Below are 13,803 nucleotides of genomic sequence, written 5' to 3' on the forward strand. Positions count from 1 at the left end.
CTTGACACTGCCATCAAGAACTGCTATTCATGGAGGCCTGGATGGGAGGGAGATAATATTTCTCTGATGTTTGTGGGGAGGTATGTGGGTGTGACATGCAGGCACTGTTTATGTTAGGCATTTTCTGAAGTCTTGACACGTCAGCCCCACAAGGGTTGCCATTACTGCCCTGGGTCTAACCTGCCACTGATTCAGCTGTATTGTGATAAACATGGTAAAGGTACTTAACTAAGACACATGGCAAATTGCAGCACTATACACAATTTGGTTTAGAGGTATTGCAATTAGCTACAGAGAGGAATTTTACTGGGGGGGGGTTGTAAATAATGATCTTAGATAATTAAACAGAACCTTAAAAGTTTCAATAGTTGTACATTAGCTTACCACATAGATATTTATGTAGTCATTAATAATCAATTAAAAAAAAAGTACTGTTGAAAAGAATAACCTGAAAAAAATATTCAAGAAGGGAAAGTCACCTGTATAGAAGATATAATCAAACTTATTTTCCAGTAATTTTCCTGTTTCTTCAGGACCAGCTGTCACCACAGCAAAGGTTTCCTACAAAATAGAAAAGGAAGTTCACATCCAATCAAACTAGCCTCCACATCACACAAGTGATGTTTTTTGTCCCTGAAACGTTGCAAGGCAAAAAGCCTTTTGGGAGCAATTTGGAGCAAGGAACTGATACATTAAATTGAAAGGAAATTAAGTTTTTCCTTAAAAGTTTTTAATTTTAAAATGGATGATCATTTTTTATTTAGTGAGAGTATGGTAATAGGGACCTATTTTTTTTTCCTATCTAATCTTGGGAATGGAATTGTCCTGCCTTCATAGTAATCTCCTAAATTCATTCTTCCTTTATCTACCCAAAACAGCCTTTTGTTAATGTAACTATATATACTTAGTCTCCTACACAGCACTTGGATTTTAAGAAAAACAGAAAGCATAAAACCTACATCCTAAATAAATTGGCACTGCATATCCAACTGTTAACTGTACGTCACCCTTTTGCTGTGGCTGGCTGAGAGTGGACAGCCTTCTTTGTTTTCATTGAAATCAAGAGGCTAGAAAAAGCACAGTGCACTTTGATGCTTCAATTGTAATCCACAGAAGGTTACCACAACCACAGTCTAAAGCAGAGATCTTCAAACTTGGCAGCTTTAAGATTTGCGGGCTCCAACTCCCAGAACTCTTCAGCCAGCTATGCTATGCTGGAGAATTCTGGGAGTTGAAGTCCACAAGTCTTAAAGCTGCCACGTTTGAAGACCTCTGGTCTAAAGGAACATGCATTTTTTTGGAAGGAACTGAGGCAGAAATAAACTCTCCCAACTTCCAAAAACAGATTAAAAATTGTAGATTAGTTCAGATCCAGAGTTTTTCCTCAATGGGCCCAAGGAATTGCCTTCTCATGATTAATTAAGACAAAGGCAGAAGAAAAGACAAATCAAAACCCCTCAGCTTCATTTTGATTTTTTAAAAAAGATAAACTGGCAGTTGAGGAACTCACCGGATCCAGATAACAAGGCAACGCTTCTGCAAGGAGCCTTTCAGTGCAGCTGCTCACCTCTGAAGGCTTGAGAACCACACAATTCCCTAGAATGAGGAGAAAACACTTTACTAAGCTTGCAACAGATAAACATCCACCAATACCTGGATCTCCTGGAAGAACACCCATAAGATCTTATGTCTGAAATGAATTAGGAAATAGCTTCTCACTCACCAGCTGCAATGGCTCCCACAAGGGGCACCAAAGTAAGCTGAAGAGGGAAGTTAAAGGCTCCAATGATCAGCACCACACCATATGGCTCCTTGCGAATGAAGGCACAATCCAGCTGTGTCAGCTACAGAAAAACCAGAACAATTTTTCAGATAGAAAGCCCACCTTCAGTTCGATGAGATAATATATCCTTTCGACTTTCATCCCCATCCAACCTAGAAACATTCCTTTTCATTTGTTCTCCCACCACTCAGCTTCTCTCCTTACTAGGTTCTTGTTCACACTTTCATCCTTCATCCAGTAGTTTAAGTTGTTTAGAGCATTGGCCAGTTCATTTCTCACAAACAAAATCTCCGTGAACTCAGTTTCAAAGCAGGGCTGAGGAGAAGAAAGAGAAAATGAGGTGCATCAGTGATGTCCATACTGAGTTCAGAGGCAAACTATGTAGCAGTTCTTCATTGAGCAAACTTGTTTCTCATTCATGATAAAGTTTTATCATGCCATCATCTCAATTGATTCTTGAAATGTGATATTTGGGTTTTATACCAGGATATGGCACTAAGCTTAGTATTCTAGGTTCTTAAACCTTAATCAGGCAGGAGACTTGCACACAAACTCAACTACAAACAAAACTATATATACTGTAGTTAGATGACTGACTATGCAAAGAAATCAAAGTCTTGATAAGTTTAAAAATTTTCATCCCACTTTTCTGAGATAAAGTACTTGGGTGTACTCTTAATCATTTGTTGACTGCTCAACTGTTTACATAATGATTTTCCATAGCCTGAAAGCCAGCTAAATTCAGCTCTCATGGCACATACAGAAAACATTGCTTCCTTTTCATATATTTTTTTCATGGAAAATCTAACAAAGAAAAATAGAATAGCTGTGCCATGTTTATTAACTGGCAAGCAAGCCCTCAAATAATTCCCTCAACACAATCAAACTAGTTACTAAGTCTGCATTACTATTAATCTTCTCATCGTTCTTATCGCCCATCTCCTCCCACTTATGACTGTATGACTGTAATCTTGTTGCTGGTATCCTTACGATTTATATTGATTGTTTCCCTATGACTATCATTAAGTGTTGTACCTTATGATTCTTGACGAATATCTTTTCTTTTATGTACTCTGAGAACGTATGCTCCAAGACAAATTCCTTGTGTGTCCAATCACACTTGGCCAATAAAGAATTCTATTCTATTCTATTCTTCATCTGCAAGTCCCCTCTGAGCTGTCAGGCGCTCTAAATGGATAGCTCACTCACCTTGTGTAGGTCCTCACACATGGCATGCTGGATATCAGCCTGTCTTTCCTCCAGAAAGTGACACAGGGCCTCCAGCTGTGAGACACGATACTCCCTTGGACGCGTCTTTCCTGACATCCAGGCATCACGTAAGGAATCCACTAGGCCAGCATAGGCATTTACACTAGGAGAAAACAAACACTCATAGAATCAAAAGAGATCCCACTCTTTTTATCATTTATGTTAATCCTGATCCCGCAAGGCTGGATGCTCTGTAAGAACTGGATGGATAACCATGTTGTCTTTCTTTACTTTACAGAATCTGGAAATTTCTGCCATGACTCAATACCTTTTTTGGCTTCCCAATACTTAATACAAAGATTTCTACTTCAGACAAGACTCAAAATAATATTTTTCCTTTTCTCCCACACGTGTGACATTCTTTTTCTAAAGAATGTCATTATTTTGGGTCACAAGCAAGAATAGCTGCTGCCATACTTTTCTCATAGTTTTCTTACAAACTCAGTTGGTGATATTCAGATAATAATCAAAGTTTTTTCTTTCATATAGCAATAGATTCTGACCCTAGCATTTAGATTATTGAGATTGAAATTAGATGTTCTCCATGAACTCCTTCAGCCCTTACATTCTTTGATGTTACTTCAAATAATTCATCTCAGCTTGCCATTTTTCAAGTGTTCAGTGTGAATTTGGGCTTCCAGATCCTGATCACCATCACCATGAAAACTGAATAATTTGCCTGGAGAAGAAATGTACTGAATAAAATGGGACAAACAGGATGGGATAAGACAGGGGTCAGCAACCTTAAACACAAAGAGCCACAAAGGCTCTAACCGGAAGCCCCCAGTTCAATTCTGGAAGTCCGGTTCCCCCCACCATAGCGTTTCGTCCTAGCGTGGCATCCTTTTTCTTCTGCCAACTGGAAGTCCGGTTCCCCCATCATAGAGTCTTCTCCTAGCACACTGTCCTTTTTCCTCTATCTATCCTAGCTGAAAGCCCTATCAATTGTGGAGCTGACTGGCGACAGGGAGCCGGAGCAGAGGGATGAAAGAGCCACATCCAGCTCCAGAGCCACAGGTTGCCAACCCCTGGGATAAGAAAAGGATCCTTGATCCAGATTTTAATTTAGTTTTTGCTACTGTTCAAATTTTAAAGCAAATTCTTTGGAAAACACTTCCTATTTTAGCAAGATGTCAGTATTTTGTATGTTTTAATTTTTTGGGCAGTGTTGGTGGGGCATGCTAATATATATTATAATTGAATATGGTTCTCCATTCATCCAGTTCCAAGTTTTCATAATATTCTTTTTTAATTACAAAGAGATGCTGAGCCTGGAAGAAAAGATTTGGCCTACTTATGCATTCTGTTTATTTATATATATGGACACTTTTGCCTAAGTCACTTCCTGTTCAAATTACTGTAATAGACTTTACAGAAGACTGCTTTTAAAGACCACTTGAAATTAACAACTAATCCAGAACAGAATGGCATGCACAGTATTGGATGTTCCTAGGTATGCCCATGTTACATCTTTATTGCACAAGCTGCACTGGCTTCCAGTTTCCTTCTGGATGCAATTCAATGTGCTGGTTATCAACTTTAAAGCTCTACATGGCATAGGACATGCTTATTTGCAGGATCACCCTTCTGAGAGTATCTGCCTGTCTTATTACATCAGAAAGGATAGGCATGCTCAAAGTCCCTTCCCTGAGATATTCATCTAGTACAGGGCTGTCAAACTCGTGGCCCACGGACCAGATGCGTCATATGCTGGCCATGGCCATGCCCATGCCCAATTTAGGGGGCAAAAGTCCTGATATGTCACATGATACTGCCATGACGACGTGAGTTTGACACCCTGATCTAGTGAATTGTTGAAGGTGTTCCTTTTCCATCACTGCCCCTACCTTATGGAACATCCTAAAACCCCCCCCATTAATTCAGTAGGCCCCCACCCTTTTAGTTGTTTAGAAGACCATCCAGACCAGGGGTGAAATGCTCCTGGTTCGGACTGGCTCGGGCGAGTAGGTAGCGATGGCGGCGGGCAGTTCAGAGAACCGGTAGCAAAAATCCCTGCCCCTGCCCCCCATGCCCAGCTGAGCCGCGCGATCATCAGAGGCTTTTTTTCTTTTAAATGCCTCTGACGATCCAAGCTCTGACGATCCCAGCTGAGTTGCCTGTCGATCAGGCAACTCAGCTTGGATCGTCAGAGCCATTTAAAAGAAAAAAAGTTTTTTCTTTTAAATGCCTCTGACGATCCAAGCTCTGAAGATCCCAGCTGAGTTGCCTGATCGGCGAGGGTTTTTTAAAAACCCTCTGACGATCAGGCAACTCAGCTGGGATCGTCAGAATCTTTTGAAAGCATTTTTTACATGGTTTTACATGTAAAAAATGGTTTTAAAAGTAAAAAAAAAAAGGCCACGCCCACCCAATCACATTACCCCCACCACCAAGCCACGCCCACAGAACCGGTAGTAACAAATTTTAGATTTCACCACTGATCCAGACCTATTTTTTTTAGCCAGGCACTGGGATAGGACAGAATAAAATAGATGGAATAGAATTGGGGTAATTGGAACTGGCCGGAAAGCATCCGAAGTGTAAGGTGAAAGGTTTTTGCTTTTATTTGACAGTTTTATTGTTTCATGCTTATGTTTTAGAGTTACTGCTATTTGTGAACATCCAAAGTTGTTTAAGACGGGTGAAGTCGTCTAAATAAATAAAACCCCTTTCTGAATGAAAACTGGATCTGCCATAATAAGTCCACCATTTTCCTATAAACCAATTTAAGTTCTCCATAGCATTTTACCTGGAAAACATCATAATCTTACACTGTGATTTCTCAATATGAATGCTAAACACCTGAACAAAGCTACTTGTCTGTTAAAGAAACAAGAGTGGCAGGAAAGCAGCAGAGTATTTTGGCCAAGGACCAGCAGACTTAAGTACATAGAAACCAACAGACACACATCGGGCTGATGCAGCTCAACTGCTACTCCAAAATAATGACTTCCACAAGAAGTCATTGAACCTTGGGCTGTTGAATCCTATTGGTTTGTTCATGTTGGCTACAAAGTGATACAAAGTACCTTTGAAGTCATCCAGTAATGACAAGTTGCCAAGACATTTGCAGAAAGTTCCTGGACCAACTGCAAGCCCCATGCCCGAAGCTTGCTAGAGTCCCAGGTGTCACCCTGTATTTTCCAAGCTTGGGAACAAAGTCATTTGCTTTGTAACAGGGGAAGTAATTCATCCAGAGGAATACTTAATATAGACAGCAATTACAATGACTTTTTAAAATTCAAGATTTTTTTTCCTAATTTTTCATTCGTTTTCTCAGCTATCCTGATTATTTGTATTTGCCTGACAAAAGTTCTATCCAGTTTACACAATAGGCAGAGAGTAAGGATGGACAATGTTTCCAAGAACAGATAAGCCACGTTGGAAAGAATCAAGGCAGGACCTATTGAATGTTGCCTATAATTATTAATACTTGTTATTAAAAGTACAGACCTCTTTTTATATAGAGACAAGAGATTATATTATCCCACATACTAAATCTAACATATTTCTGTAATGTATAAAATGTGTCTTCTTCATCTTTGCTATCTTCCTGGAAACACAGTTTTAAGTGCTTTCTCTGGATTTGTACATCTTGCAAGTCCATAATGTGATTTTTCAGTTTTGATGTAACAAGTTTTGTGAACTCTGCAAGAAGGGTTTTAAGCAAGTTTAACATGTGTGAACCTTCTCACTATAGTCACCATGATGGTGAACCTATGGCACAAATGCCCGAAGTGCCACATGGAGTCATGTCACCTGGCACGCGCGGCGTTGCCCATTCCTCTTCCGGGTTTCTGGCACACATGAGCACACGCCGATCAGCTGGCCTTTGTGCATGTAGCAGTGCCAGAAACCGGAAGAGCTGGTCTTCCATTTTCCGGCATGAGCATGCGTGCCGGCCAACTGATCGGTTTGTGTGCATGCACAGCAGTAACTGAAAGACTTGCTGGCTGGTGCGCATGCGCACATCGGATCCGGAAGTACCTTATCCAGCACGCGCATGCCCCCTGGTCAGCTCCTCTGCTTGGTCGCAGCCCTGACAAGCGTGCACGTAAAGCCCGTGCACACGCGCAGTGTTCCCTTTTCGGCACTTGGTGCCCCACACACGCACACTCCCTTTTCAGCACTCAGTGCTGAAAAGTTCGCCATCACTGCCCTAGACCAGGGGTGAAATGCTCCCGGTTCGGACCGGATCACCCGATCCGGTAATGATGGTGGCGGGTGGTTCGGAGAACTGGTAGCAAAAATCCCTGCCCCCCCCCATGCCCAGCTGAGCCACGCGATCATCAGAGGCTTTTATTTTTATTTTTAAAAGCATTTTTTCTACAACCTCTTCAGCCGAAAAAATGCTTTTAAAAGTAAAAAAAAAAAGCCTCTGATAATTGCGCAGCTCAGCTGGGATTGTCAGAGGCTTTTAAAAGCACTTTTTTTACAATCTTTTCGGGCAAAGAGGTTGTAGAAAAAAATAGTTTAAAAAAAAAAGTTGGCCACACCCACTCAATCACATTACCCCCCCACCAAGCCACACCCACAGAACCGGTAGTAACAAATTTTACATTTCACCACTGCCCTAGACCCAGGTGAACATGCTTTTGATTCACCACTGTATATGACATAGTTTCATGCCGTGTATAATTAGTCCTCGATTTATAAGAATTCAGTTAGTGACCGTTTGAAGTTACAACAGCACTGAAAAAAGTGACTTATGACCACTTTTCCACACTTACAACCATTATAGCATCCCCAAGGCCACAATCAAAATTCAGATGCTTAGCAACTGACTCATATTTATGATGGTTGCAGTGTCCTGGTCATGTGATCACCTTCTGCAACCTTCTGACCAGCAAAGGAGCCTGAGTGGCGTAGGAGGCTAATGCCTCCTACTAAGGCAGCATTTAACATCCAGTTGCCTGCAATTACTGCGAGTTCAATTCTCACCAGGCTCAAGGTTGACTCAGCCTTCCATCCTTTCTAAGGTGGGTAAAATGAGGACCCGGTTTGTGGGGGCAATAAGCTGACTTTGTATAAAATATACAAAAGTATGAAGGCTATTGTTTAACACATTGTAAGCCGCCCTGAGTCTCCGGAGAAGGGCAGCATATAAAAATAAATAAATAAATAAATAAAAAGTCAACAGGGAAGCCAGATTCACTTAACAACCGTGTTACTAATTTGAGAAGTACACTGATTCACTTAACAACTGTGGCAAGAAAAGTTGTTAAATGGGGCAAAACTCACTTAACAGATTTTTCACATAGCAACAGAAACGTTGGGCTCAATTGTGGACGTAAGTCGAGGACTACCTGTACTTACCGGACACTGATTCTCCTGTTTTACCAATAGAATATCACACAAACTGAGCTCAACAGAAAATACAGTGTAGTAATTTGGAGAGATCTCACCTAACCTGTTTTCCTCTGTACCAGTTTCTTACCTATCCGATCCTTTGGATTGGCTGCAAGTGTCCTGCGGTTTGTTGCCCTTTGGATTGGAGCTCCCTGAGGAGCAACTCTCTGTGTTCCCGCTTGAGTTTTCCTGAGGTTGTCTGTTTTCTTGTCTTCTGCTATCTTGCCCTGAAGAGCCACTTTGGCTGGAAGCATCTTGGGGTTTCTGGTTTTGTTGACTGGAACTTTCTGTGCGATTGCAGTGGTTTCTGGTAGCCTGCTGCCCTGAACTCACAGTGCAATCTCTGAAGGGAATGTCGTGGAGTTTGTGTTGAGCCAAAGTAGCACCTCTCTGACTTTGAGATTGCCTGAATCCGTGCTGTCCTGAGCTGCTACTCTGCAGTCTGCCTTGTTGGCTGATACTGTACGTGAACTTGCCCTGAGGTCTGATAATCAGCCTCCCTGAACTCGCAGCGCATTCGTCTTCCAGTGGAATTTCATGAAGTTTGTGTTCAATGAAGGTGGCACCTTGCTGGTCTTCAGATTGCCTGGATATATTCTGAACTTTGCCCCAGTTTCCTTGAAATACACCTTGCACTATTTCTCCAGCTAGAAAAAGAGAAGAAAAATAATCAGATGCACTCCCTTGTGGCTATTAATGTCTACACATTTTCTGTGTATAATTACTAATGTTCACTACTTCTAATAAAAGGGAAAATATATGTATACTAATTACTCAGTTTCAGGAAGATCTTAATTTATTAGTCCTATTCTAGGCCCATGGATTCACATCTATTATATTCTATATTGAAGGGAACAGGATTTGAGGTTATAGTCACAAGCTATGACAATATTTCAAGCCATTCCCTGCCAGTTAATAGATATCACAAATATTTTAAATTATCACAAGTATTCTTGAATGCAAAGGGAATAAACCAAGTAAGCAGAGAAATGAGATGGTAGAATCCATAATGTCATTTTAGTGTGTAGAGAGAATCACATTTTATTGCCTATAAATTTACCACCCATAAATTGAAATGTGACATTGTAAAATATGGGTTAGAACAATTTTATTTTTACTTTGTTTTTAAATTTGCACTTTTAACATTGAATGATTTTTATGGAATCCCCTGTCATTTCTCTCTGTCTCTCTCTCTCCTGCAGTGTGAAATTCAACATATTGTGTTGTTTTTGTAGCCCAGTCTTTCACAACTGTGGCTTCCAGGCCAGCGCAGTTATACTGGACTGCGATTACCAGAATGGTAAGCAAAAATGCTGTTATAGAATTCTGGGAATTGTAACATCTACATGTTTGGAAATTATTGAAGTGAGAAAGGTTGATGACTGTATACATAGGTAAAACCAACTAAGGATTCAAATAGCAAATTGTGTAAAGTATCCATAATAGGTTAAGGTACACAATGAGTTGTATAAATAACTTCTCTGATGAATACATTCTCCTAGAAAATTTCTCCAGGGCTAATTTTTCCTCCAGAGAAATTCAAGATCAGAAGTAATATTAATTGTCAGAAGGGAAAATGACAAGGAAGATACATCAGTGAGACCAGTATCCAGTTATTCTCACCATAGTTCCCATTCTTTTTTAGACATTTTGCATGACCTGTGAGATTTATGATACTCTAGGACCTTCTACCCTGAACCACTAGATGGGCAGGCTAGGACTGAAGAAGATACAATTACAGCAAAGTCAGAAGAATTAAGAATATATGGCCCTCTAATATTGATTTATTGACAACTCTCATCAACATTAACTAAAATGATTAATGGTTATAGTTTTGAGCTCTTTTTTTCTTTTTATAATATACTGTATAAAATCACCATGCTAATTTAGAGTCAAGTATTGAATACTGGAAGTAAAAAAAAAATGGTGTTAATTTTCTGATTTGGACAATTTTGGAATACAGGTATACAGTACTATTTTAGGATTTACAGTAAGTATACTAAAACTCAATTTTAAAAACTGAGAAAGGCAGTGATATAGGAAAATTGGATGGAAGCGTGGTTATGGACTTTGAACCAACTGGTAGATGATAAAGATAAATGTTTAACATGCTTTGTCTTAACATATAAATATCAACCACCAGATATAACTCACTGACAATACTTACAATTACATAATTTGTTAACAAGACTATTTAGACTAGCAGCATTTTAAGACACCTGAGATACTAGAACACTTGTTAAATCCTTTAAAATTAAAACACCTATGATCAGTTTTTATAGATATTTGTTATCTCATTAAAAGTTGTATAAATTTGATATGCAGATGTTAAGAAATGAGTAAAATGAAGAATTAGAGGTTCTTAAAGAATGGGAGAGTATGTTAATTTCTATAGCAAGAGTGTCAATGGATCTCAAATTACAATTTGTACAGTAAAAAGTAATACTTAAAATTGATTGGCTCCCTTAGATTTGTATATAAAAAGGACTGTCAAAAACAGCATTTTGTTGGAGATGTAATAAGGATAATGATTCTTTAAAACAGGTTTCTACAATGTCCTAATTTGAGGTGAAAACATTTTTGAGAGAAAGTTATGAACAATATAAATACAATTATGCAACAAAACCTAACATTTTCAGATGATAATATTTGAATTATATACCCAGTAAATGGAATTTGATAATTGGACTACTTAAAAGGATTCTCTGTGCTCTTTCTATGGCTAGAAGTCTGATATTTCAGCATTAGAAAGATATGTGACTGGCGCCATTTATTCAATGGCTTAAAGAGCTGGTTGGCCTTGACACTTATGAGCACGTTGCCGACTTTGTATAGACAAATATAATGAAATATGGTACTCATTTATACAGACTAAGATGGTTGTGTAAATGTATTAGAAATATGTATGTACTTAAATAATATTTGCATTAAGCAAGTATATATAGAATTGTAACCGTTTAGTTACAATTAGAAAAAAATGTCATATTGGTTTTTATTGTTATATTTCTTTTATATTTCTTACATTTTTATGTTTTTTCCTCTTTGACTATGTATGTATCATCATCACTATCATTTTTGTGTTTTGCTCTCTATTGCTGTTATTAAAAAGTAATAAAACAATTACTTAAATAAACAAAGTTCGTTTTTGACTCAATATGTTTCCTCTACACATCATCCCTGGAACAATAACTGGATGTCATAACTTATTCTTAAATATGTAGTCCAGAGTATTTTATACAGCATTCATTTTTACAATTATTCTATAACACGTCCCTTATTTCCATTTTATAGATAGTAACCTGAAATTGAGATATAGTAAGACCGAAGGCACAGCAACAAATTCCCAATACAGGGACCCATGCTTTTCGAATCTAGTACCAAAATTCATGCAGTATTCATTTTTACAATTACTCTATAACACGTCCCTTATTTCCATTTTGTAGATCGAAGCCTGAAATTGAGATATAGTAAGACTGGCTGGAGAATTCTGAGAGTTGAAGTTCACAAGTCTTAAAGCTGCCAAGTTTGAAGACCTCTGGACTAAAGGAACAGCAGCAAATTCCCATGATAAGGACCCGTGTCTTTCAAATACAGTACCAGAGTCCAAATAGGCTAGCCAATGAGTATCTCTTTGACTGATTTCTACACACGCTTCCAAAAGCTCCGATTATATCCAGTCCCTTTCTATCTAAACCACTTATCACAAGACATAGAATCTATGATGCTCCAGAATCATAGATTTGCTGACCACCAGCTGCCAATATCCTTCACAGTTTGTTATGCCAGTTGAGGTTTCTCTGAAAAATGGCTCAGCAACATAATGGAGAACCATCACAGCTTCTTCTCCGAGATCTGAACTGTAAAATCTTAGAAGGGAATCCGATTAATGCTCTCTTAACTCCCTGGACCCATAGCTGAGCTGGAAATAGGTTTCCCTATATCAGAGTGGGACAACCTGGTGTCCTCCAGATATTTGAGGCTAAAATGCCTCTCTCTTGCCCCTGGCCATGCTGCCTGAATAGAAAGAAAATTCAAAACTTCTGTAAGGCACCAGGTTGCCATGTCAGCCTTAGGAGGAAAATATGGCATTTGCTTCCAGCCTCTATGCTTCTTTGGTACCTCTTTCCATTGTTGTAGCTTGTATTCCTCAGCCTGCTTCTTTCTGCCTGGCTGATTCTGGATGCAAGTGGTAACTGGAAGTTTCCTCTTCACCCTGTTTATTTCTGGAGAACTGTTTTTTATTTAGGATGCTTATGTTGGTTTGTTTTCTTGGCACTTCGTCTCTGGCCAGGCTGATTGGTTATTAACCAAAGCCCTCTGGTAATTCATTGGATGCTGAAGGTGCTGTGGGTGTGGCTCTGCAAAACCACAAAAATGAGAAGGGAATATTCAGTGCAAAGGATATGACTGGAAGGGTGGAGATAATCCATATGGAGCATGTGAAGGCTGAGCTGGTCTTTTGGAACTATGTGGGCAGAGACAAGGAAAACAGAGAACCTAGGGGGAGATGGGAAAAGCACAGGAATGGATCCAAATAGAATAGGAAAAATTATTAAATGTATATGCCCCCAAGAGTTGCTGGGAATCCGTCAGCATATAAATTTAGTATATTAGCATGATCTAGGATCTAAAACAAATAATTTTCTCTGCCAAACTTATTTGATGAAAATAAGTACAATTGTAGAGCTTCCACTCCTAGCACACCTGATTTTAAAATATTGCAAAAGTTTTAATATTTAAAAGATTGAGAAATGAAATATTTGCACTGTGGGCTAGGTAGCCTCCCTAAGCAGTGCAATAGTGCCATGGGAATCCTCTCTTGCATCTTACTCTGCTGCTCAAAATTCCACTTTTCTCCTTCATCAGCCACAGGATGGCTGGTATTCTGGAGAAGACACTCTCTCTTCGTATGTGGAGTCCTTGTTTGCTTTGTTTTTTCCAGAAACTGGAGTGAGCCATAATCTTGACACACCAGGCTCCTATCATAATCCTGCACATGACACAGGAATTCTGACTACCCAACCACCACTATTATGTCTTCGCACCTCTGAAAATAATTACATCAAACAAAGATGTCATCTTTCAGTATATAATGAGAGTGTTTTAGACTTCATATCCTTGACCAGAGCTCTTAATTGAGCATCCTGTGCTAGAGGGAACAGGTAACACTGGAAAACCTTTGGTGACATTTAGTGATGCAGCTATATTAGCAGCCAGAAGAATCTGCGTTATGAGTCATTCAGTAACAAGGTCTTTGACTGCCTGTGACACTACCATCCAAGGCCAGCCGTAAATTGCAGCATCATGAGTTTCTGCCATAGACTAGATGATAAGGCAATTCAAATGGCCTTATTCTGCTATAGGCTACATACAGACATTACTTATTTATTTGTTAAATTTAT

General features: G+C 39.2%; 1 protein-coding gene across 1 annotated transcript in view; it reads right to left on the reverse strand.

Annotated features, from left to right (window-relative positions):
• The window catches only part of LOC117675239 (aldehyde dehydrogenase family 3 member B1), a 23,545-nt gene extending 10,939 nt beyond the window's left edge, over positions 1-12,606 (reverse strand). Inside the window, exons 1-7 of the mRNA XM_087883649.1 lie at positions 12,521-12,606; positions 8,490-9,048; positions 2,993-3,155; positions 1,988-2,098; positions 1,724-1,844; positions 1,511-1,596; positions 480-561 (exon numbers count right to left, since the gene is read on the reverse strand). Coding sequence (XP_087739775.1) covers positions 480-561; positions 1,511-1,596; positions 1,724-1,844; positions 1,988-2,098; positions 2,993-3,155; positions 8,490-9,048; positions 12,521-12,530 — 1,132 coding nt within the window. The 5' untranslated portion in view covers positions 12,531-12,606. The remainder of the gene's footprint in view (positions 1-479; positions 562-1,510; positions 1,597-1,723; positions 1,845-1,987; positions 2,099-2,992; positions 3,156-8,489; positions 9,049-12,520) is intronic.
• Between the last annotated feature and the right edge of the window lie 1,197 nt (positions 12,607-13,803).

The sequence above is a fragment of the Pantherophis guttatus genome, chromosome 1, assembly GCF_059756535.1.
Source record: "Pantherophis guttatus breed Tessera chromosome 1, ASM5975653v1, whole genome shotgun sequence".
Taxonomy (NCBI): domain Eukaryota; kingdom Metazoa; phylum Chordata; class Lepidosauria; order Squamata; family Colubridae; genus Pantherophis; species Pantherophis guttatus.